The sequence below is a fragment of the Eptatretus burgeri genome, chromosome 8 (genome assembly GCF_056783735.1).
Source record: "Eptatretus burgeri isolate ZD-2024b chromosome 8, Ebu_testis_v1, whole genome shotgun sequence".
Lineage (NCBI taxonomy): Eukaryota > Metazoa > Chordata > Myxini > Myxiniformes > Myxinidae > Eptatretus > Eptatretus burgeri.
Genome location: NC_140968.1, coordinates 85,681,014 through 85,708,500, shown reverse-complemented (window position 1 = coordinate 85,708,500; position 27,487 = coordinate 85,681,014). Strand labels below are relative to the sequence as shown.

General features: G+C 41.9%; 1 protein-coding gene across 6 annotated transcripts in view; it reads right to left on the bottom strand.

The window, feature by feature from the left end:
• Positions 1-27,487, bottom strand: part of PAXIP1 (PAX interacting protein 1) — a 93,825-nt gene that overhangs the window by 35,436 nt on the left and 30,902 nt on the right. For all 6 annotated transcript variants that reach the window (XM_085892888.1, XM_085892889.1, XM_085892890.1 and 3 more), the window contains 8 exons: positions 24,188-25,090; positions 23,593-23,728; positions 23,337-23,431; positions 23,033-23,128; positions 22,809-22,943; positions 16,213-16,334; positions 10,892-11,076; positions 5,869-5,912 (listed from right to left, as the gene is read on the bottom strand). In XM_085892888.1, coding sequence (XP_085749014.1) covers positions 5,869-5,912; positions 10,892-11,076; positions 16,213-16,334; positions 22,809-22,943; positions 23,033-23,128; positions 23,337-23,431; positions 23,593-23,728; positions 24,188-25,090 — 1,716 coding nt within the window. The remainder of the gene's footprint in view (positions 1-5,868; positions 5,913-10,891; positions 11,077-16,212; positions 16,335-22,808; positions 22,944-23,032; positions 23,129-23,336; positions 23,432-23,592; positions 23,729-24,187; positions 25,091-27,487) is intronic.

Here is a 27,487-nt window from a genome sequence, read left to right as displayed (position 1 = left end):
CGACTGGATTGTCCGTCCGGTGGGCGACGTGCCGCGATTCGAGTTACGTGGCCGTCAGCACGCCGGCGGGCGCGAATCCGTAACAATATATTATATATATATATATATATATATATATATATATATATATATCTATATCTCTATATATATATATATATATCTATATCTCTATATATATATATATATATATATATATATATATATATATATATATCTATATCTCTATATATATATATATATATCTATATCTCTATATATATATATATATATCTATATCTCTATATATATATATATATATCTATATCTCTATATATATATATATATATCTATATCTCTATATATATATATATATATATATATCTATATCTCTATATATATATATATATATCTATATCTCTATATATATATATATATATATATATATATATATATATATATATATATCTATATCTCTATATATATATATATATATCTATATCTCTATATATCTCTATATATATATATATATATATCTATATATATATATATATATATATATATATATATATATATATATATATATATATATATATATCTATATATATATATATATATATATATATATATATATATATATATATATATATATATATATATATATATATATATATATATATATATATATATATATATATATATATATATATATATATATATATATATATATCTCTATATATATCTCTATATATATATATATATATCTATATCTCTATATATATATCTATATCTCTATATATATATCTATATCTCTATATATATATCTATATCTCTATATATATATATATATATATATATATATATATATATATATATATATATATATATATATATATATATATATCTATATATATATCTCTATATATATATCTCTATATATATATCTCTATATATATATCTCTATATATATATCTCTATATATATATCTCTATATATATATCTCTATATATATATCTCTATATATATATCTCTATATATATATCTCTATATATATATCTCTATATATATATCTCTATATATATATCTCTATATATATATCTCTATATATATATCTCTATATATATATCTCTATATATATATCTCTATATATATATCTCTATATATATATCTCTATATATATATCTCTATATATATATCTCTATATATATCTCTATATATATATATCTCTATATATATATCTCTATATATATATCTCTATATATATATCTCTATATATATATCTCTATATATATCTATATATATGTATATGTATATGTATATGTATATGTATATGTATATGTATATATATATATATATATATATATATATATATATATATATATATATATATATATATATATATATATATTGTGCCTGTGGATAGTAATACCCCCTGCCTCAGGTGGAGGTCAAGTGAGCAACATGCACTGTGCCAGGTGCACATGCAAAAATGCGAAAAAAAATTCAGACATGAAATCAGAGCCATCTCCCCAGACATGTTGTGTGCTTTTGACACGGTATGGCACCCTGTGCTGCTCACCAAATTCTCTACCTATGGTATCGAACACCATCTCCACTCATGGCTCGTAGACTTCCTCTCCTGTTGCAGCCAACATGTAACCCTTAATGGAGTTCTCTCATCACCTCTTCCTGTTCAGGCTGGAGTTCCTCAAGGTAGCGTTCTGGGCTCTGTTCTTTTTCTGGTTTTCATCAATGATCTCTCCGACTCTCTGGAAAATCCTCTTTATCTCTTTGCTGATGACTCCACCCTCTGCCATACCATCTGTCATCTCTCAGACCGGCAAGCAGCAGCTTCTTCGGTCACTGCAGATCTGGGTAAAATCAGAAAACTGGTCCAACACGTGGAACATGTCTTTCAATCCTTACAAATCTCACACTCTCACTATGTCTCTCTGAAAAGCCCCCTATCTACTTTCTCAACAAACCTCTTGAATAATTCCTTTCAATCAAGCTTCTGGGTCTCACTGTTGGCCATTATCTTTCCTGGGAAAGCCACGTTTTTAACCTGGCCTCCAAAGCCAGTCGCCGACTGGGAATCCTCCGTCGTACAAAGTCCATCCTTGGCCCACCTGAGCTCCTGATCACATACAAAGCTTTTGTCCGCAGCCTGATGGAGAAATTCTCACCGCTCTGGGCTGGTGCTCCTGCCTCTCACCTTTCTCTGCTTCACGCTGCAGAAACCAAGGCATTGAAGATCATTGGTACCTTTCGCGGTGAGGCTGAGTCTTTGGGCCACTCACTCTCTCACCACAGGCAGGTCGGTGGTCTTTCTGTCTTCTACCATCCTCTCCGGTCTCGCCCACCCTGCTCTGTCTGCGATATGTACCCCCCCCCCATATTTCCACAGAGTACTCAAGGTCCACCAGCAACCCCCTTCTGGTAAAACTACCAAAATCACGAATCACTGCTCACCTTCACTCTTTCATTCCTCTTTTTCCCCACCTTTGGAATAAACTCCCACAATCTCTTCAATCCCATTCTTCCCTCCAGGCCTTAAAAACAGCTGTTCACCACCACCTCTTATCTTCCCCCATCCAAAACCTTGATATTTTCTTCCCCCATTAATCCAACACAAACCCACCTCCTTCAAATTCCCTGCTTTCCTTACTGAAAGTCCCTGTAATGTCCATCTTGTATTCCCCACCCCATCCCTCTCCCTTCCACAGAACTCCTAATGTCTCTGTTCCCCACTGTTTTGTCCTTCCCTTTCCTGCCCCCCCCCTCCTCACCATGACCTGACCCAGGGTACCCAGGCACGTTAGCAAAATCTAGTGGATAATCAAACACACAGAAAGACAGACAGACACGCTGCACTGTATTTTAATAAAATTAAGACGTCGAGGTAGGGGGCCCTGCAGCCCTGCTCTGCTCTTTTCTAATTATGTGGTGGGGTGAGTGGATGTGTGTGCATGTTATTTTTGTGTTTCCAGGGCACGAACATGGATGGGTTCGTGTCCGGGTTGGACGAAGATGGCGTGTGGGTTGCGTGGTTGTTGGAGTTTCTGTTAGATGTTATGTATGTGTGGGTGTGGTGTTGGGAATTGATTGTTGCCATTTTATGCTCATCTTGTCCAATTGCTTGCACCATCCAGTTTTCACCATTTCTATCAGAGGTGTGTATTGTGTGGGTATGTCCACAGTCTCCACAGTTAGACAACCCTCTCGGCTCTTGAAGTGCCATGCTTCCAGTACCAATGTGCCGCTTGTTGGATGTCGTGTCCAGAATAAAGGTCCCATCAAAGTCAAATTTGTGGCCAGATTACAGGTAATGATGCGCTGTGGCTGACTTTATCACATTTCCAAGCCTAATTGCTCTGTCATGTTCATCTAGTTTTTGGTTCAAATTCCTCCCAGTTTCACCATTGTAGAATTGGTCATGGTCTCTGCATGACGAATGGTAAACTACTCCCGATTTGGCATCAGTTGATATTGTGTCCTTTAGTTTTGATGTTACATTGTGGATGCGTGGAGGCTTGTTGGCTGCACCAATCCATGTGCTGCGTACAATCTTGCCCATTATTTTAGAAGGCCCAGGTAGTACGGCAGTAAACGGTACCCAAGCATGTCTGGCTCCTTCCATTCTGTCTGTTTTGGTTCTTTCAAAGTAGAGAGCATCCCTTTGTGATGCCCATTTTTGAGCAGTACTCCTCTAACTAATGTAATTCATTTAATGGCATAATTTAATTAACTGATGTAATTCACAGTTCATGCCCGACCTGCCAAAGTCCATGCGACACTGTGCTTGTGGGTGATTGGGTTGCAGGAATTAAAATCCAGTAATCTGCTGGCGTGGGTTGGTTTTCTGTAAACCAATGTCTTTAGCTAGTCATTAGGCTTATGGTAAACCTCCACATCCAAAAAGGCAAATTTGCTTTCTTTTTCGATTTCATTTATAAAGCCCATGGTGGGAAATACTCGGCCAAGATGCCCTCACCTTGACTTTACACACCACCTGTAATTTCCTTTCAAAAAACTTACTGATGCCGAAACGGGAGTAGTTTACCATTCGTCATGCAGAGACCATGACCAATTCTACATTGGTGAAACTGGAAGAAATTTGAAACGAAAGCAAGATGAACATGAGAGAGCAATTTAGGCTTGGAAAGGTGGCACGGTCAGCAAAAGCACATCACTGCCTGCAATCTGGCCACAATTTGACTTGGATGGGACCAGTGTCCTAAACACGACATCCACAAACGACACAGATCCACACTGGAAGCATGGCACACCAATAGCTGAGAGGGTTGCCTAACTGGGGAGACTGTGGACCTACCCACACAATGCATACCTCTGATACAAAAGGTGAAAACTGGATGGGGGAAGCAGCTGGACAAGGTGAGCAATTGGGACACAAACCCAGCCATGTTCGTTCCCAAGAAACACAAAAATAGCAAGCACACACACCTCACTCCCACACATGGAAAACCAGATCACGAGTCAATAACAAAAAGAGTAGAGCAGACCATCCATCAATGATGAAATTTCACATTTATTGCTTCAGGTTTTGGCAAAATAAAAACTCCTCAATTGACCCCCACTCATCAGAAACGAGTGGTCGACTCTGGAATAAAAGCAGACGCGCCGAGACTCGGGATCTATTGGCCTGAGCAAGCTCCCTGGGAAGCACATGAAATGTCGCCTGAGACCTTGCATATTACTTACATTAGCAGAGTAGATCACGCACGCACGCACACACGCACACACTGACTAAATGTTAAATTCACCAACTCGTCGTCATAAAAACATGTATGAAATCTTTAATGTCGACCAGTAGCAAACAATGCCATCAGATGGGTCCCCGCTTAATGTCCACTTGGTGGATGGAGCCGTCATTGATGCAATGTCCTGTCTGTGAATTACCTGGCAGTTTTGGCATCTGGCATATCACTACCCAATATTTAGGTCTTTGGCAGTTTTTACGTGTTGCATATCTCTGGACCTATCATTTTCACATCGCAGACAGGTTGGTGGTATTCGTTGCAAACACATCCATACTGGTCTTGCAATTTCTGTCCGTTCCATGCTCTACCCCCACCCCAAGATTTCTGCAGGGCACACACAGTCACCTTCACTCATTCATTCGTCTCCCCTCCCCCAACCCATGTGGAACCAACTTCCTCAGTCTCTTCAATCTCATTCTTCCTTCCACAGCTTCAAGACAATTCTTCACCACAATCTCACGTCATACATTCACAAAACCACGATAATTTCTACCCTCAATAACCATCTCAAATCCACATTTCCGATTTCTCCTTTTACTTCGAGTTTCTCCTTCCATGATTAAGAGTTTGTGGCTGTGTTCATCTTATTCACTCCCTGGGTGTCCTCCCCTTGCTCTCATTCTTACCCACATCTCATTTTTCCGGATTTCCCTCGTTTTTCTTCCCCTCAACCCACTGTTGGTGTGTGCCCCCTTTCCCATTTCTGCTGCTTTTTCATTCTGTTACATACTGAACCGTTCTGTGTTTTAGCTCCTCCACAAACCTCAACACTTCATACACACAATTAATAAAAAAAAATCTGGCAGTCTTGCAGTCAGTTTGAGAATTGAACCAAGACCAGACAACTTCGAGGCAAGTGCCCCTGCACCATCCTGTTATGTCATAGTTGACGTGAATATAGATGGGTACAAATATAAGTTGAATGTTTGCAATATTTTTTTTATTTTAAAGATCCGATCAAAACATTCTTTAAAAATAATGCGCAACAATAAAAAAAAATATCATGTTACAAGGCAACTTTTCCTCTGTTGTACTCTTCAAAGAAAATACAATCGTCTTTTGAAGTTTGTACCAAAACAAGTATTTTCAAGAAATAAAATAGAGAACTTACGATTAGTGCGTCCCGTGATATTTGGATGGGGTTTTTCCAGGCCGCTTCAAGGAGGATAGACATGAGCATTAGAGTTTGTACGAAGAGTTTTAATATAATCGTTAAGTCAAAACATCAGCATTAATAAACCACAATGCAAGGGGTCATTTGCAGCAAGGGGAACACTTCATTGAGAAAAATGAAACAAAGAAAGGGAGAGGAGAGCAAGGAGAAAGGAGGTGAAGAATGTGTAGGAGAAATTGGGAGAACAAAAGGGGAGAAGTCCGGGAGGTGATTGAGGTGAAAGGAAGAGAGATATGGGGCAGCAACTGTGGCCAAAAGGTAAATCATGAAAGGACAGCACCTTTCAATCCATCACGGCAGATAAACCATTTTCTTCTCGTTTCTATTCTCTTGTGATACCCATGCAGGTCGCTAGTTTTGCGCTAAAATTAGCAATGACATATTCACGTCCATCAAACATCAACGGTGACATTATATACAAAATTCCACATTCAGACTCTGTCTTTTGCATTTGAGGTGTGGAAATTTCTGACAACCCGAGACTCTGATTCTTCAACTGCACCAGACGGCAACAGCTCATGTGTCCTAAAAACCTGATCTTTTCACCCGATCATTTGCCTTAGGTCACCTTCGATCTGCTTGGAAATCCGCACACATCAATGCATTGCATAAAAAGGGAGCAAAAACTGATCGATCCCCGAACTACAGACCGATGAGCTTACTTCCATTCAGGAAGGTCATGGAATCCATAATCACAGATATGAAATCCTTCCTTTTCTCCAACAACCTCATCTCAGATCACCAATTTGGTTTCATACCAGGTCACTCTTCCCTGGACATGCTGCTTCTACCCACCCAACAATGGATGGAGGCCCTCAATGTCAGACATTAGATCAGGGCCATCTGTCTGAACATATCTCAAGCTTTTAATACAGTCTGGCACCCTGCTTTGCTGCCCAACTCCATTCTTGGGTAATTGACTTCCTCGACTCTCATAGTCAAGGTGTGGCTCTCAACGGAATCCTTTCATCTCCTCTCCCTGTCAAGGCCAGAGTGCCCCAAAGGCAGTGTTCTGGACCCAGTCATATTCCTGATCTTCATTAATGAGCTCTCTGACTCTGGAAAATACTCTTGATCTATTTGCTGATGACATCCCTCATCCTTCAGACAAGCAGCTGCAGCCTCTTGCCTCTCTTCAGACCTTGACAAAAAATTAAGAGCTCGTCAAACACACAGAACACATCCTTCAATCCTGACACACACACATATATATATGTATATATATATATATATCTAAATATATATATATATCTAAATATATATATATATATATATATATATCTAAATATATATATATCTAAATATATATATATATCTAAATATATATATATCGAAATATATATATATATATCGAAATATATATATATATATATCTAAATATATATATATATATATCTAAATATATATATATATATATATATATATATATATATATATATATATATATATATATATATATATATATATATCCATTGCAACCATACTTTGCACAGCGCATCGGGTGCTGCCGAAGCAGTCTCCTGGGGTATTGGGCACAATCATGGACGGGTCGCCACTCTGACGCAGGATAGCAAATGGCACAATCATCCCAGCAAACTGGTACTCATTTTGCTGACCTTGGAAGGATGACAGACTGAGTCAACCCCACCTGGTATTAATTCAACGGCATAGCGTGATTTCAACTCAAGACCCTAGGATCCCAAACCCAACACCCTTACCATTAAGCAAACACCAGGCACACCTTGTGCAGCCACTTGAACTCCTGGGCATCACCATCAACCATGTTGTTCTTGGACAAACCACATTTCAATAGTTGGCCTCCAAAGCCAGTCCCTGACTAGGCATCCTCAGTCATACAAAGTCATTCCTTGGAAGACCTGAACTCCTATCCACCAAGAAGGCTTTCATCCACATATTTTTCATATTGGAGGCTTTCATATTGGAGTACTGCTCTCCCCTCTGGGCTCACTCTCCTGCTTCACACCTTGCTCAGCTTGATGCTGTGGAAAGCAAGGTCTTCAAGATCATTAGAATTTCCCACCATGAAACGGAATCTCTGGTCCTGTCACTTTCCCATCGCAGACAGGTCGGTGAACTGTGTCTTCTACCGCCTCTTTTCTGGTCTTGCACCCCCACTCTCTCTGTGCTTTATACCACCCCCCCCACACACACACACACATTCCTACAAGGCACGCGTGGTCCATCATCACCCCCCCCCCACCTCAAGCCCATAGGACTCCTTCTAAATTTCCAGTTTTTCCTTCCTGAGAGTTTCTTCCTGTATCCATCTGGTCCAACCCATGCACCCACTCCAACATTTCATTTGTCCAAGTCTCCCTCTATTTTGTCCTTCTACCCTGCTGTTGGTGTCTCACCCCTCCTTGTACTGATCCTTTTCTTCTGTTGTGTCCTGATCCATTAGGTGTTCTCGCTCTTGTATGAGCCTTAACTTTGTATATCAAAAAAAAACAAAAAAAAAACAAGCACCTCATCCACACAAGAGACACTTTTTGAAACACACCCCCTTCACACAAACAATTACAACAAATCTCCAATCTTAATAACATCACCCAGCTAATACAACAAAAGCAACACAACTGGCAACAATACAGAGAATATTTAAATTTCAAACTAAATCCAAACAACTTTGGCCAACAATTTAAAACATTCATACACCTAGCACTATACTGCAACTGCAAACGCAACCCCAACTCATGAAGCACAAAATGCATACACGAAACACCATTCCAACAAACAAAGAACAAAATCATGAAATATTACTCACACAACCTATATACCCACGACAACAGATGTATGATCAAACAAAAACGCAAAATTAAAGTATAAACTGATGAAGTTTCTCTTTTTATCAGACACCAGGAAATATCAGACACCATTAGAAAACTTAAAACCTCATCCACAACAAGCTCAGATCTCATATCCAAACAAACACAACATCTTGGTACACACAGCCTTTAAGCACCAACAAACTGTCCAGGGCTTCGCAATATTATCCCGGGAATACGGAAACAGGACACTCCAAAACCGGAACAAGAATCCCAAAGACCCTGCCTCTTATCGCCCTATATCATTACTCTGTTGTACGGCCAAAGTACTTGAGTGACCCGTTCTCTCCCACATTCCTCCAGTTTCCTCCAAAGACCCCAAACACATCTTAATCACTACCATCAACAGTTTTCAACACTGTACCAAGACACATTCAGAGCAACAATGTGAGCAACAATCATAAAATTTAGATCTCAAACTTTCTTTTTGGCAGATAAGCATATGTTACAACCAAACACCTTTTCAACATGATAGAAAAAATCTCCCAGACAGTGTCCCACAGTGAGTCGTTCTTTCCCCCAGCACTTTTAACCTCTTCCAATGGCATTCTAAACAAGCCTGGTGTTGGCTTAAAATCTTAAGGTCTTGAGTTTGAGCCCCATTAACCCATTAAATAAGACCAGGTTGGTTGACTCAGCCTATCATCCTTCAGAGGTCGGCAAAATGAGTACCAGCTCACCATAAACAGAGGGCACTGCATTAGCGGCACAGCCACACTTCCAGCAATGATACAACAAGCAGCCACAGGCTGCATATGAAATGATATAACATTCCAGAACCTCCTCCTCAACATGTGACAATTCTTACTTATGCAGATGGCCTTTCCAAAGAAGCACAAGACCACACCATAAATACAACCACTCGCTTACTCCAGCAACACAACACAATTCAAAAGCTCACACTTCACAATCAACATCCCTCCAAATAAATCAACAATCACTCTCCTAACCCAGGACAAATGTGAAACCAACTACCAATCACAATGTATAACCAACTACCACCCAACAAGTTACCACCCAACAAATCACAATGTACAACCAATAACCTCCGAGATAAAACCCCCAAAATACTTGGAATCACACTTGACACTCACATGACCTTCTCTAAACACAGACAAGGAAACTACAGCTAAAGTCGGCCAAAAACTCAACGTACGGCAACCATTAACCAATACTAAGTTTGATCAACAGAAATATTCTCCAACCACAATTTACAAACACCTTTATCTGCACCACAATTAACTATGCTAGTGAAAGTTGGGCCCCCACCATATACAAAATAAATGCATTAAAAGTTCAAATAACACAAAACAAAGCACTCAGAACCATCACAGGCTGCACCCAACTCACTGACATAAATCATCTTCACACTGAAAAGAAATATACTTCCCTTCCAACACTACCTTGATTTCAGAGGCACACACTTCATCGATTCCCCTTGAACTTCAGAACACCCGTGTCACCACTTGTCCCACCATTCACCCCCTCTAAGACACAAAAATATCTCACCAGCGATTGATTAAAACAACAACTTTTCAAACGTGCCACCTCCAACTTTAAACACAACATCCTAGAAAAACATTCACAACCACATCACCACCATTGCTTTGCAACAGTACAACAATAAAATACTCAACAAGCCACACCCCATCTGAACAAACCCCTCCCACACTCCTGCAGAGTAACATCATCGCGACTTCGTTCCGGTTACCACCCCGCACTTAAAACCCATCAACACAAACTCAACCCCACTCTGGACCAAACTTACCCACAGTCATCTTGAGCTTGACACCGTGCAACACTTAATTACAACTTGCTCTCAACTCGCACAATACAGACAACTATTTAACATGATTTTTTTTACTCGACCTCTGGGGAACCCGATTAGAGTGGCCGGCTTCTTTGGGGCTGTGGCCTTCCAGTGAGGATGCTATGAATGATGCTGACAAAAAATAGACTTCCACCAGATATTGAATAGTATTCAACAACCCTGATGTGGCATCTCCCCCAAAGCAACCTTGTGGATAATGTTCTACACTTTCCCTTCTCCAAACTATCCCTCCCACCATATTGTCTCTACACGGTATGCAGTGGGCCTCAAAGTGCATCGTTACCAAGTAGCGCCGTGAGCAGGTGGCGTTCAGGAGCAAATGCCTCGAGCAGGTTGTACAGCGAGAATCGCTCGTGCTGGAGATGTTGAATGGCGTCGGTGCTACCAGCCATCACGGCGCACAGCCATGCCACGTTTACACACGGAATGCGCCATTCGCGTGCCTTTTCATACTTCATCCCACATGGCCTGTTAGACACAAGCCCAAAAGGAAAAGTTGTAAATATTTGTACAGCAACATCAAAACAAAACCATGAATGACCCAATATCAAATTTTGAGTTAAAATATTTTTTCCTGTTTTGACCCCTGTGACCCCAATTCCCCACTGCCTGGAGCATGAACCGGGGGTCAAATTCAAAACTTGTTACGTATTTCATGCATCTCTCAATGTTGATTGCGTATACAGAGTTTAATTAAATAGTATTTCCGCTTAGGAGGAGATAGCGTGACGGACAGAGCCGATTATAATATCTCACCGTTTTTTCAAAAAGCATGGGGATAATGATCTATCAGTCGAGGACCACTTTTAATACCATGGAGGTCATCGATCAATTAGAAAATTTTCATTACTATTACCTGTTAGGCACATTTATAAGGAAGGGGTCATCACCAGGGTGGATGTACATGTAGTGCTGGACGTGGTGCAATTTTGTATATTACATTATCATCAAACAATGCTGGACACCAAAAAAGGGGCGAAAAAAAAGAGAAAAAAAAACAAAACAAAAAGAGCCATAACTCTTAGAAAGGCGGTCCAATTCGAACACGAATTGGTCAAAACAGAAATCCAACAGAAATGTCAAAAATGATCTCCAGAAAAAATAAATTTTGAGAATAATTTCACAGAACCTTTTCAAGTGGTGACCATTCGACTCTTTTATACCAGTTTCAGATGGAGCTCGAATCTGCTATGGAGTTGAGTCCACTTAAACCATCACTCGAACACAAAACACAAAATGTTGTCTCAGATTTGACAAAGTGCATCTTTTGCCAAAAGTACGAAGAGAATTTGAGATGACGCTCAAGCGAAGGACCAAAACCAACCCTTTGGGTCCTCAAAGCAAGGGGTTAGGCTGGCTATCGCAGTCATTACAATGGGCCATACGTACTCAGAAAAGTCAATGACAGCTATAAATTTGAATTTCATAAACCAGTGCAAAATTTGTTTTTTTCTGGCACAGTAACAGCACAAACCTAACTACCCATCCTATGTGGATCACCAACAGTCAAATACAAGTGGAAGAACATCCAGAGAAACATTTGCTTTCAAGGAAGCAAAAACGTCTCACAAAATAAGGAATTGTAGTGGTTACAAAATTTGAAGTTGAAACTACTCTTCCGAGAAGGGTTGAAGAGAAGAATATGTTGATGAAAACAAGAGTTGGGGAAAGACTTCAGCAATCTAATGGCACGAGAAGGCAGGTCACAGTCGATACGGTGTCCAGGACAAGAGATGTGCAGTAGGTGCAGAAAATGTGTACGACGTGGCCCTTGAGGAATCAATCAGGAATATACAACCTGAAATCGTCAAAGGAAGAGCATTGCACACAGATAACCGTGCAGTCTCTCTTTCGCTCCTACGAGTAACTCAAGCAAAATGTACTTGAAAAAAAATTAAGACACCAGCCAATGCCTGAAGAACGAAGCTCGTCTCTCAAAGTAGCAGCCTTGTATGAATTCATAATGTTGGATCCAAATTCCCCCCAACTTCAGGGTGCAATCAACACAGTTGCAGCATGAATGATATGCTCACAACCACAGCAAAAAAAAAAAAAAAATATATATATATATATATATATATATATATATATATATATATATATATATATATATATATATATATATATATATCAAACAACTGCAATGATGACTTGACCATCGCTCCAAGAGTTTGCTTTTTAGATGTTGATTTTTTGATGTTTTTAGATGATGTTAGATGATGCTTTTTAGATGATGCTTTTTAGATGATGCTTTTTAGATGTTTTTAGATGCAGGTTAGATGTTGGGTTGAGCCATCAGGTCACATGAATGACCTCATCACCAGGCATGAAACCGGGCAGACATGTCCAAAGAAAACACAAAAAAACTCCTAAATGGTTTTGTGCACAATTTTCTACACTGAAACCTGAATAACAATCCAGCAGAAACAATAGAACCTATTGATGAAAAATAGGTGAAAACATAATATGAAACCGTATAAAGACACGTCTCACCTCATGGTCAGGACTTCATCTACATGTCATTCATCTGAAAACTGCTGCAGAACACCCAATCATGTTGGATGAGGTATAAATTCCATCAGATCACATAGTCATAAGAAGCAGTCAAACTTGTAAATAAATATAGTGACAGCATTACCCGTAGGCCGACAGGATGGCCCAGGGGTACGCATGCTCGCCTTTAAGCTGTCTAGTCTGGGTTTTGAATCCTGCTACAGCTATGAACTGTCATCCCAGTGTTTCACAGGCAGGGCGATTCATCAATGTGTGTGCCGTCCCTCGATGGACATGAAATGGGTGTCCCATCTGCCAGAATTCGTTGGTGGAAATTAAAGATCCCATGGTGCCCTTAACGAAGAGTATGCAAGCTATCGTCAGCAACCTGGCCAAATTCCAAAATGCCTGCCCTCACCAACAGAGGGCATTGCATCAGCAGCACAGCCAGACCCTTGGCCAATGATGCTACCCCGCAGCCTTGTGCTACATACAAATGAAGAAGAAGCATTAGCTGTGATGAGGTTTGCAGGATTGACACATGCTCGGCCAAAGAACAACTCAATGTCAATTCATGTGTGCCAATCAATATGATTTCTGGAAGAATATGCAGCTGGTGAGAATTTCAACAGTCACTTGGTGAAGCACACCGTGATGTTATCAATATAGTTCTTTCCCAGTTAGCGACTCCGTACAACAGTTTGATGACTGCACAATATTCTGAGAGCAGGAGAAGTCTTCAAGTTCAGCACATAACGAAAGAAAATGAAGGCACTGGACTAAGCCTTTCTTCTTTTCCAACAAATTCCAGAAAAGCTCTTTCAAGTTAGCAGAAACTCAGCACAGACCCTTCCTGATTTAAGTGTATCGTGACATCCGAAGTGGACATCGTGAAGACAAATAATGGTCACTGTCCAACGATCCTTGCAACAGCAACTGATATAAAGTGTGCACCTTGATGAAATTTTTATGGAAGACGTTAGACTCACTCAGCCAAAACTGAATGTGCTGAGTATAATGAAGCAGTCTACTGCAAAGCACAGATGATTAAGCACAGAAACCAAATTACTTTGCCCATGACCACCTCGAGATGGGATGCATGCATGGTGCAATGAATTTCAAAGGTGATACAAGTCGAGCGATGAAGGAAAAATGGATTTGAAAACATCCTCATAGAAGCAGGCATCAATCGTCAGCCATGCTCAAAAAAGGAAAGCACGTGACCATGGAGTTACAATTTACAAACTTGTGAATTGAAGCGATGAAATGCACAAAATCGATGGCACTTGACAAATTCTAAGGACAGTGATGTTCTCTCAGAGGAGGATAAGAGACGCACCTCGGAGAAAGATGCATTCAGTCATTTGAAGGTGTGGAGAAGGTAAACAGTGAAAACACTAAGGAAGCACAGATTGGCCAAACATATTTCATGAACAGGACGCGATCACCGCACCAAATAATGGACGTTTACTTGACCATGAGGGAAGCATCTTTTGCTCGGATAAGTTCATTTTCGTTGGATATTTCACAGATGCTGCTGGATTACTAAACAGCAGAGAGAGAGAGATAACAGGTCAGGTCAGGTCATTTGCAGAGATGATTCGTTTTGACTTCAAATGTGAGCCTGTGAATTATGCGTGATGAGTTTGTCCAAATGTAGCAGAAACGACTCTTCTCAAGGACGACGATGAGCCAGGAATATATCATGGAAGCGTTCATGGTCAGGAAGCAGAGGACTGAAATGGAAGATCTATTAGTGGTGTACGGTATGACATGGCTATTGAGCAATCTCTCAAAGGACCGTGGGGGATTTCAGCATTTTTCCACCTAAGAAGACCCATTTAAAAAACAAATAAATAATAACGAGACAACATTAAGCTATTGGAAGCACGAGATGATGGGAGAGGAATCCAGAGAGTTGGTGTCAAAACCACCCAATGCTCGCTTGTTTATACATTTATCGTTTTTAAAAGACTAGTCGAATAATGTTTTTTATAAAGCATTGCAGTGAAGTTTGATCCATATAATTTTAAAGCAATATATGTATTTGTATATTGTAATCAGTAAAAAAAGTGTGGTAGATAAAAACATTAGAAAGGAAATAACTTGAACCAAAAACTTTAACATTTTCACGCTGACGCTGACGCTCACGCTGGGGGCATCGCTATCGCTCTCTGTTCTTCGAACAGGCGAGCTAAAAAGTAATATGTAGTGTTTTGACTTCACAAATATTGAGTCTCTGAAAAAGGTGCACCAACAAAATTTATTTCATTTGGACTTCATTGCATCCCTAGTACACATATTAAATGAATGGCAAGCATCTAGTATAAACAGGTGAGCATTGGGTGGCTTTGACACTATCTTGGGTTGAAATTAAAAAAATTTTTTTAATCATTTGTTAATTTCAACTTCACTATTCCAATAATATACCCCAAAGGAACGTCCATGCCAAATATCAGCATCCTAGTACACATATTAAATGAATGGCAAGCTTCAAAATAACTTGCACCAAAAACTTTAACATCTTCACACTGACACTTACGCTCACGCCGGGGGTATCGCTATAGCTCTCTGTTCTTCGAACAGGCGAGCTAAAAAAGGTAACATGCTGAGAGTGGGGCGATGGAGCCACAAGACTCTTACCCCTGATTTTATTGAATGACTTTCTTTCTTACGTTATTATTTACATTGCTTTGTGCAAGATGATCAACATTTTGTATTTGTTTGTAATAGGTATACAACACCCCAACCATCCACACTTCTCAGTGGGATAAAACTGGGAAATAAATCTGTGCTGCACTTTCCCAACTTCCCCTTCTCCCTCATTGACAGACATTTATCATGCTTTTAGAATTACCTATTTAAACAATGGACAGGTCTGACTGCACTAGAGGAAAACATCAGAAAAATGGAACAGGAGGGATGGAACTGAGTGCAAGAGATAGATGGAGGATGTTGAGCAGTATGTTTAATTAAATTTCAGATAGTCCACCTGTTTTGCTATACACAACTAACATTTGTCTGCATTAAAGAGCCAAAAGGTTTGGATGGCACAGTGTTAGACCGGTCAAATAGTCCTGGACTTTCACTATTAAGCTAGTTCACACTCACTCTTTGCATATGAGGAGCGTGTTACTCCGGGTCAGGTAGCCTGTGTATCGTGCTCCTATGAGCCTGACCATTAGTTTTACTTCCTCCCGATCGCGGTCCATGAAGCCCGTCACTGACACAATCTGCGGCAAAAGAGAATAGAAGCATACATGGGAGGATATGAGTGTTGCAAATGATGATATGGCTGCTATGATTAAAAAACAAAACAAAAAAAAACAATGATCGAAGGCTAACGGAAGAGCTTGCACATAAATCACATTCAGGACAAAGACAATGTTAACATTAGCGCACGTTTACACAAATTAAAAGGACGTTTGTAGACAATGGACACACACACACACACACACACACACACACACACACACACACACACACACACACACACACACACACACACACACACACACACACACACACACACACACACAACATGGGGCTTGAACCTGGTTTCCCAGCATCATGAACCATTGGTTCAGAGTTCCAGAATTGCTTTGAAAGTTCAGAATGCAAGTCAAGTGTTTAAACATCGAGAGGCCGAAATGAGTTTTAAAGGCAATCACTGTCAATGGATGTTATTTTCAAAATGAATAAAAATTCCCATTCACCAATAAAACAATAATTCTTTCATAGGGAATGTATTAGCCTGTCCCCCGGCACAGCGGGAGACAGGGTTCGTTGACTGTCATCTCCATTTACGGGTTTCAGGAGGTGGAACGGAGTCTTCCCAAGACTCAAAGCATCCACTTCCACTTGTTGAATTTTACTGCTGTCAGTTTTTTTTTCTGAGGGCTCTTTTCAGGATCGTCACCGAACCCGTGCGAGTGTGACTTAGTATCCAAACACAACTTTTTTTTATTAACTATTTGAGCTTTTGTATTATATTTTCAACAAACATTTATTAATGAGAATACGGGGAGAAATAAAAAAATTGGGTCAAAATGTGAAAGGACAAAGTGCTCGTGACGATACATATCCTGTATTGTCCCCACCACAGCACATGAAGCGCGTGAGACGTCCTGTTTTTTAAATTTTTTGGTTCCTTTTTTAATTGCTTCCATGTTTCTTTATTCATTTACCTTTGAGCTTCAGTGTGTGTGTGTCCAGGCCATAACATTTTTACCAAGTGACCTTTCGTCATCAAATGTTCAACAAACCTTTATTATGAGAATATAGAGAACACAAATGAATAAAATGTACAAGTTATTTAAACTGTCATTTTCATCAAGTTGAGTTTGGCTACAAAGTGAACGACAATGGGCTTTGCATTTTGAGATTCTTTCGAGTTTCGTTTTTCTGTTTTGCTTAAACTGCCAATTCAATGTCCGAATCAGTAACAACAGTTATTCGTGACAGCGGTTTCAAGAGGTACGTTCAAGGTAGTTGGGCAACGCCGCGCAACTCAGTTGCAACCCATTCCAGAATGTGCAAACGAGTAATGAAGAGTTACACTCGCATACACAGATTGTGGATGCATTCCTGTGTAAATGTGCAAGACTGAGAACCACACTCAGTGACATATTAAATGGTTGGAGCCTCTGCTCTTATTCTGGGAGGTCGGCAATTCAAACCCCGGCCGAGTCATATACACGACTTCATTTTGTTTTTCTTGCTACGTGCTGCTTCCGAGCTTGGCGTTCAGCATTTAAAAGGATAAAGCACAGACAAACAACGCTGGGAAGGCAATGGCAAACCACCCAGTATAACCCTTGCCTAGAAATGGTACATCAATATCAACATCAACATTAGACCCAGACCCTTTAACATCTGATATTATGAACGTGTCATGGGTTGGAAGTGAGATGCTCCAACATTTTTACTTGTCCTTTTGTTTTGTTTGTCTGTTTGTTTTTACATCAGAATTAAATTTTATGATCCCGATGTGATCTTGATCACCAGTGACAAAATAAATATTGTATATCTCTCCTGATATACTTTGTATAAATTATGCAATTCATCAACAAAGCAAATTTACATGAAAAAGCCAGTGGGTCCCTGAAAGTGCAAATATGACTTTGTATTCAAAAAGCATCACTTCCTGCTCTGCAGTTCTCACAACTTTAGTGATACCACAACTCGATATTTGTCAAACAAGAGACTTTGATCCAAGAGGACTTCTCCCTCCCTCATCCCCTCCCCCTCCCTGCATAATATCGTGAATTTTCATCCGATTGACTCGATGAAATTTGAATAAAATTTGCATATTGCATCATTAAGTCACCAATAAAATGCAGTGGATTGTTTTGAGGTCAAAAGGTCAAAGTGAAAAAATCATCAATTTCCACCTGATTGACTTGAAATTTGAGCAAGGTTTGCACATTGAGTCACTGAAGCCTGTTGCTGTTGAGGTCAAAAGGTCAAGGTCACCTAGAATCATCAAAAAAAAATTGTATTTATTTTTGCTGTTTTCATTAAGTTTAGCATACGGACGAAGAAGTCTGAATTCAAAGCAGACATGGATGGGCTTTGCATTTTCAAATACTTTCTCGTTATTTTTGTTGTTGGAAGCGGCCGTGGACAAACGCAATAAGATATTTATACACCTTAACACAGATTTCGCCCAAGGCGGAAACCCCCCCTGTGGAGGGTAATGAAGTGGCTACAACCTCTGTTGTGTGACCCTGAGTCCTCCTGTCAAATTTGGTTGAGATGGGATAAGTAAACAACTGATCATGGTCATGGTCAAACAGACAGACGGAGATAGGCAAACACACAGACAGACAAAAGACTCCAAATTGCATATTATAATTTGAAGATTGTCCCACAAAGTAATTAAAATAATATGCACAAAACAGTTCAGTAATATTCATAACCCTGGAAGTACTGGTGGCAGCAATGTGTTGAGAGTGTCAGGGAGAAATTAATACCTCTATTATTCTGAATGCCAGTTTTGCTAACTTCGGCAGTTGATCTAGCTTCGTCAGGTCAGGTCAGGTATGGGAGCATGTGCCAGAACAGCACGTCGCTGCGTCCACTTTCCGCCGGTACTCCAGGGGCCTCCGTCTGGCTATCCCCCAGGCAGATGCCAGGCCCATCCCCATCTCCTTGAGATGATGGTCAACCTGTTGCAACCATGAGGCACGTGGTCGACCCACTGGCCTCCTCCACTCATGAGACTCCCTCGCTGAGAGAATCTGGTGAGCAGGATCAGAGTCAGGAAAACGAGCCACATGTCCATACAGCCGCAACTGACGCTCACGGACTATGCAGGTAACAAATCTCATCCGAGTCTCTCTCAGCAACCGCTCGTTGGACACAAAATCCGACCAGCGATAGCCAAGGATTCTCCGAAGAGACCTGGTACCAAAGGAATTAAGTCTCCGTCTCAGATCCTTGGTCAGAGTCCAAGTCTCGCACCCATAGAGCAAGACTGGAAGTACCAAGGACCTGAAGACTCGGACTTTCGTCCTCCCGCACAGGTACCGGCAGCGCCACACCCCATGATCCAGTGAATCCATGACTCCCCAGGCCCGACCCAGACGTCTATTGACCTCTGACTCGCAGCCAGCAGAGACATGAATATCACTGCCAAGGTAAGTGAATCTCTCCACGACCTCAACATCCTCACCACAAACAGACACAGACAGGACAGCAGCATCCAAGATGTCACCGAAAGCCTGGATCTTAGTTTTGACCCAAGAAACCCGTAATCCCAACGGCTCCGACTCCTCATTCAGCACCTCGAGGGCCCCCAAGAGGATGTCTAAAGTCTCCGCAAAGATGACTGCATCATCTGCAAAGTCAAGGTCCGAGATCTTGACATTCCCAAATGACGCACCGCAACTTGATCTCTCCGACATCCTCCCTAGAATCCAGTCCATACAAGTGCTGAAAAGTGTGGGGGCAAGTACACATCCCTGACGAACTCCAGTAACAACTGGAAATAAGTCAGAGATGGTACCACCACACTTCACAGCACTCTCAGTACCAGAGTAGAGTTCAGACATCAGATCGATCAGTTTTGGTGGCACCCCACGAAGACCAAGAATCCTCTAGAGGACATCCCGATTTACTGAATCGAACGCTTTACAGAGATCAACATAGGCTGCAAGCAGCCCCTGCCGAAACTCTCGTCTGCGTTCGGTGAGGACACGAAGTGCAAGGATACGGTCAATCGTTGACCTCTTTGGTGTAAAGCCTGACTGCTCTGGACGCTGGTGCTCAAGCAGATGGTGGCGAACCCCATCGAGAATTATCCGAGCAAAGACCTTGCCCGGCACTGAGAGCAGCGTCACCCCTCGGTAGTTGTTGCAGTCTTAGCGATCACCCTTCCCTTTCCAGAGAGGGACAACAAGGCCCCTCTTCCAGTCAGTTGGGATGATACCTGTGTTCCAGGCAGAGCACAAAACTGCATGCAACGACATGAGGGCAGCATTTCCACCAGCCTTGAGAAGTTCGGCATGGATGCCACATATCCCTGGAGCTTTGCCCCGTTTCAACTGGTTCACCGCAGCCCATGTTTCCACAAGTGTAGGTGGACCACAGTTGATTCGAGGGTCAGCAACAGGGATTGTAACACCCTTGACGTCCAACTCGACAGTTGGGGGATCAGCCTGGTACAACCGCTCAAAGTAACCGGTCCAGCGGGCCTTCACTTCAGACTCCTCTGTCAAGAGCCTACCACTCTCTGCTCGAACTGTAGTGCTCCAAGGGATGGGCTTGGATGAACGTAATGAGCGAATTCCCCTGTAAGCGGGACGAGAATCACCTGTCCACAGGTGATGCTCTACCCCCTCACAGATTCCTCGCACATAGGCCTCCTTGTCCACCCTCAGTGCACGTACAGTTTTACGCCTCAGCTCCCTGAACAGCTCAGCTCTGCCATTCAGCCTGGCCCTGCGACTCTGGTCAATGGTATCCAGTGTCCCTTGAGAGACAAAATTCTTCTTTGCCCTGCGGTGAGCTCCAAGGCATCCACCGGCAACATCAAAGACGGTGGTCTTGAAGGCGTTCCACAACTCTTCAGGACCCCCCAAAGCACCCAGACCCCCCAAGTGTCCACTCAGCCTGTTCGCAAACTCCTCAGCTACTCTCTCATCCCTGAGCTTGGTAACATCCAGCCTCGGCTGGGATGGTACCATTCTCCAGGATTTAAGGTGCAGCTTTAGAGTTGCTACAACAAGCCTGTGGTCAGTATTGAGGAACTGAGCACTCCGGTAGACCCTGCAGTTCTGGATCATCCTCCAACGACCGTCAATGAGGACATGGTCAATCTCCTTTGCCACACCGCCAGCGTTGGAATACCAAGTCCAGCGATGAGCTTGTGGGCGCTGAAACCATGAACCAGCCACCCTAAGTCCATGACTTCTTGCAAGGTCAAGGAACTTAGTGCTATTCTGGTTCATGGTTCCTGGCCCATGGGGACCAACACACACCTCATAACCATCCCTATCAGTTCCAGTCGATGCATTGAAATCCCCCAAGACTAGAAGTGTATCTCGTCTGGGGCACTGATCAACCACAGACTCGAGTGTGGCATAGAATGCATCCTTCACGGTGAGATCACTCGCCTCAGTCGGAGCATAAACAGAGACCAGGGAAATGACACCAAAGGAGTGACGAATCCTTAATCTCATAATACGCTCGTTGACCGGTGTTACCTCAATTATCATTGGGGTCAGCTTATTGGACACAGCTACAGCAACTCCTTGGGTATGGTAACCATCAGAGCGACCAGACCAATAGTAGGTGTAACCACCCACCATTATCTCGCCGCAATCCGGTCTCCGAACCTCAGAGAGAGCTGCAATCCCGATGTCCAAACGCTTGAGCTCAGATGATAACAGAGACAGGTGATCATCCTCTCTTAGGGATAGGACATTCCAGGCACCCACCCGAAGGGACCGCCTCAGGTTAACCCAAGGAGACCGCCGTCTGGTGGACGACACCTCAGCACCACTCCGACACACTCTCCCGCAATCTGACCCAGGGATGTTACCCCGTGGTTTCCCTCCTATCAAAGATTGGGGGTCCCGAAGGCTTTGCCCCAATCCCGTCATCCGGTGAGCTGCCCTGCGAAGGGAAGCTGCACAGGAGGTACTCCCACGGAGTGCGTTTTCAGATTTTTTTGCGTTTTTGCGTTTTGCGGAATGAAGGGTTTTACGGTGGCCGGAGTGCAAATCCTGCCACCAACCTCCTAATAAGAAGTGACCCAACTGCAGGAGGACGTCCGCAGACACAGTTGGGCACTAGATATGGATGGCCGTTGGCTCACAAGGAGCTCCTCCGCCCTTTGACAGGTTTTGTTTTTAATCCTGCTGGGTGTCCATATCCAAACACCCTCCTCACCAGAAAACCTGGTGGGGGAGACGGTTTAGTCGCCGACAACCCAACCATGGAACAGGTTAGTACAGGTTTACATGGTACCTGTAGCAGGTCACAGATCGAACCTGACCTGACAGCAAAGCAGGTCACAGATCGAACCTGACCTGACCTGACCTGACTGACTAGCTTCGTCTTGTACTCCAAATCGACGTTTCTATGAATGAGCGAAAGAAAAATGGGAAAATTATCCACTTCGACTTGTACTCCACATTGACTTATAGGCCAAAATATACAGGGTATGGTCATAGATGGTAACGATAAGGTGTAGAACACACATGGTTGGTACAAGGCCGCGCTTCAGGCGCAAAAGCAGTAGGAAGATGCAGGGCACGGTACGGAGCCACGTGGCCATGCTTGAGAATATCATTCAACCAGTGGATGGTCACACAGCGTTTCCCTTCACGTAAGGCCTGCTGGGACACACACGTAGTTAAATGCAACCTGCAGATGCCTCCAGGAAAATAAAAATGGTGAGGAATCAAGGAATAATTGACAAGACCTGTTTGAAGGTTGCAGAGGTTTGACTTTCACACAGCAGGTGTGTGCAACGAGGTGAAAGAACTGAGTCAACAAGACCACCATTTTGGTGAATTACCTGTTGGTATGGACAGATTGAAAATATTAAGACGACCATTAACAACACATTTTGATACGTTTATGTTAAAGAAAAAGGTAGATGGTATTAGATTTTGCAGCATGTGGCTGGTTAAAGGAGAACACAAATAACACCACAGATATTATACTGAGGTACAGTTGTCTGCAATACAGTGTACCAATGTATCACACTGCCTAATGAATCGCACCTTCTTCCACGTGCCGATCAGCTGCTTGTCCAAGACCCGCTCTGGGTAATCGGCAAAGGCAAATATGCAGCCAAGCAAGTGGCAGGCTGGAGGAGCTGTGGGGTGGCGAGACCAGTGTGGGATCTGCAATGTCCACAGGTGGACAGAATGGCCTTCTAAATGTCCAGCCATGCTACTTTTATAGTAACATTAGTAGTGGGGTATAGGTAGGTAATAATAAATTGTTAGTACAGTATATCAGACAGCTGTAACTCACGTTCTGTGATGCAATCACGAGGTTGTGAGGGCACGCTATCTTGATCTCTGGTGTTTAAATACGAGGATTCGAGGGATCTGGCCTCGCTGGGACGCAAGTCCAGGGCTCGTGTTGGCACAGACATACTCTGCAGCACCTAAAATATTGCAGAGAAATTAAATTACAAACACAAAGAAATGAGCTCTCAGTAAAGAAGCAAAGAAACAAAAAACATACAAAAAAAACAAAAAGTATGTTTGTGCACGAGACAAATACTCGACAAGTCGAATGGCACCTGCACGTACAACTCGTTTCAAATTTCAAAAGGATAAATATAAATATTTTTAAATAATGAAAAAAATAACAAGGTTATTTGTGAACCCAGATTGTCCCCAAATCAATTGTGAACTCGAATCCTAACTTGGAAAAGTTGAAGTGTCAGCAAGTTTATCAATGAATCCAAAATGAATAAACGTAAAGACAAAAATAAAAGCACATATTCTCATTGTGAGAGCACAGACGTCAGGATAAGTAAGCGGAAATCTGAAAAGAATGTGACATGCATTTGAGCAAGTGTGCAAGTTCAGAAGAGTTTTGTGGAATCCAATATACTCACATGTGCCACGTTCGAAAGCCTTGAGGAATGTTGTACTTCAGCACTGTTTGTGATATTGCGGAGGGTGCGCACCATTGGACTCATGACTCCAAAATCTGTGTTTAGGGAAGTCCGGCCCATCAATGACCCACTTACATCCGCACCTGCACCAAAAACTCTAGCACCGCTTGCTGCTGGCACCATTGTCGCAGCACCTGAACTCGACATTATTACACCCTGGAGTCTCAACTCAGTAGGAAGAGCAGGAACCATGGGTAGGCGAGGGCAAGAGGAGACCGAGTTGTTCTGTGGGGCGAGTGCAGGGGTCCTTGGTAGTGGTAAATTCAGACCGTGAAGTGAGGGAACGCGTGCCCCTGTAAGCAAGGCGAGGTGTGCCTGCAGGGTTGTGGTCCTGCTCTGCAAAGGCTGTGCAGGAAGCAAGCCACTTGGCTGAACTGCAGGGGATTGGGTGGCCAGTGCAGGGAAGTGAGGAGAAGCCTTAAGACAGGTCAGCGATCTATGTGACATGGGCTCAGAGAGGGAACTTGGAGATCCTTCTGGAACCCGAGTCGGACTTGAATGGCCAGAGCTGGAATCATCTGAGGAGAAATGCACTGGGAGGCAGGCACTTGCAACTCGCCTTCTTTCTGCAGCTGTTGCTGACAAAACGTGGCGCATCTGATGCTCTAGCTCCTGCTTTCTAATGTCTTCTTCCACGTTGTCCCCTTCTTCAGTCTCCTCCTCTTCCGAGTGCATCTCTGCATCTCCATTTTCGGTCATCCCATCAGGCAATGGGTGAACAACCAGCCGAGGGTGGTATGACCCTTCTGCCTGTCGGCCTTTGGCAGAAACGCTGTCCAGCACCCAGTCTGGAGTCACAATTTTGATCCTGGAAGCATGCTTCAGTGCACATTCATACTTTGCCTATCATAAAAGAGAAAAAGATGAGCCAATTTTAAGTGGAAAAAGGTGCAACAGGTAGGTAGGCACAGGTAAGAAAGACAATGCAAGTTGTCCAAAAATATCAACAAATTAAATTCTCACATGGTCAAAACAACTATTCTTCTAAGCATTAAGGGGAAGCAACTCAAATAAAAAATAGTAACTGCAAAATGTCAACCACCCCTTCCTCAAACCAATTGACTGTGACGTGTAAAATAAAATAAAAATATGAGAAAATAAATAATGTAGATGCGTTTCATAAGTCGTCGCAGTTTTTAGGAACACATCAATGACGTAAATTGGCGACTTGCTTTATACAAATCGTTAAAAGTAAATGGCGGATGTATTCTTTCAGAATATGGTGAGATTCCTGAAACTCCTTGGACAAAGATCTTTATATTGACATGGGCTTTGTGGTCCCTGGTCAAGTCGTTTAAGAGAGAGAGAGAAAAAAAAAAAGTCAGAAACAGATGCTACCTCGATCGCTCCTGAAAATAAATAACTACATTTTTTCAACCCTGCTTTGAAGCAAAAACATGCCCACGTCCTCTGTGCATATATAATACATCATGATTATATTGCTCGGAAAGACTCCAATTGCACTTACCCAGAGGCCTGAAACCCAAGGACTGAAGCACGAGGCCAATACTTAATGGGGCTTTCACAAGACCCGTCATGCCTATCTGCTCGAAAACCTTTCGATATTTGATGATCCCTTTAACAGACCCTTTGGTCGTTTTACACTGAAGGGAAAACTTATACGGAAGGCATGGCGATTGTGAATACGACTTCACATATCACCAACATGGCAGCCGTATGATGTCTACCAATGGGTGGAACAGAATGTTACACACAAACGGATGTATGAACCAGCTCATTGTTATATAGATAGATGTATAAAGTAGAGTCAAATTAAAAAATAAGCTTATTTCTTAACAGCAAAGAAAATAACATTTCAGCAGCGATCATACTGCTTTTACACTGCCTGGTTTCAATTTTTTTGTCCGACTGAAATTAAAAAAAAAATTCCTGTAGGTGTGGATCAATTTGAAGCAACTTTTACTTAATTTTTTTTCTCTCCAGAGCGTATCCATGTTCCAGAGTGGGATAGACAGACGTCATTATCCTGGAATGTGTGTATGTATGTATGTATGTATGTATGTATATATGAAACAAACATTTTATGTATATGCGGAAAAATTACGCACTCAGACCGGGAATCAAACCCAGACCCTCGAGCGAACCATACCAGTGCTCTGCCATCTGAGCTATCTGTGCGACCCACCAGCTGAGCACGCAATTCTCCAATATATTGAGATGCCTCTCTCTTTCCACTGCTTCCAGGACACTCACTGCCAACCATAGGAGCAGCGATGGCCTGTCCACAAGAGAGTCTGTCCCCCCCAAAAAAAATTCCATGTCCATTATTACTCATCACAGTGAGTGTAGTAATACATCTCCATATATGGGAGAATTGCATGCTCAGCCAGTGGGTCACAAAGATGGCAGAGCACTAGTGTGGTTCACCAGAGGACCTGGGTTTAATTTCCGGAACTGGGTGCCCTTTTCCAGAATTCCCCCCCCCCCCACGTGTGTGTGTGTGTGTGTGTGTGTGTGTGTGTGTGTGTGTGTGTGTGTGTGTGTGTGTGTGTGTGTGTGTGTGTGTGTGTGTGTGTGTGTGTGTGTGTGTATATATATATATATAGATATATATATATATATATATATTTATATATATATATATATATATATATATATTTATATGTATGTCTGTATAATTATATATACAGTGGGGAGAAGAAGTATTTGATACACTGCTGATTTTGCAGGTTTTCCCACTTACAAAGCACGTAGAGGTCTGTAATTTTTATCATAGGTACAACTTCAACTGTGAAAGACGGAATCTAAAACAAAAATCCTGAAAATCACATTGTATGATTTTAAAATAATTAATTTGCATTTTATTGCATGAAATAACTATTTGATCACCTCCCAACCAGTAAGAATTCCGGCTCTCACAGACCTGTTAGTTTTGTCTTTAAGAAGCCCTCCCATTCAACACTCATTACCTGTATTAACTGCACCTGTTTGAACTCGTTATCTGCATAAAAGACAGCTGTCCACACTCAATCAATCAGACTCCAACCTCTCCACAATGGGCAAGACCAGAGAGCTGTCTTAGGACATCAGGGACAAAATTGTAGACTTGCACAAGGCTGGGATGGGCTATAGGACAAATAGGCAAGCAGCTTGGTCAGAAGGCAACAACTGTTGGCGCAATTATTAGAAAATGGAAGAAGTTCAAGATAACAGTCAATCTCCCACGGTCTGGGGCTCCATGCAAGATCTCACCTTGTGGAGCCTCAATGATCATGAGAA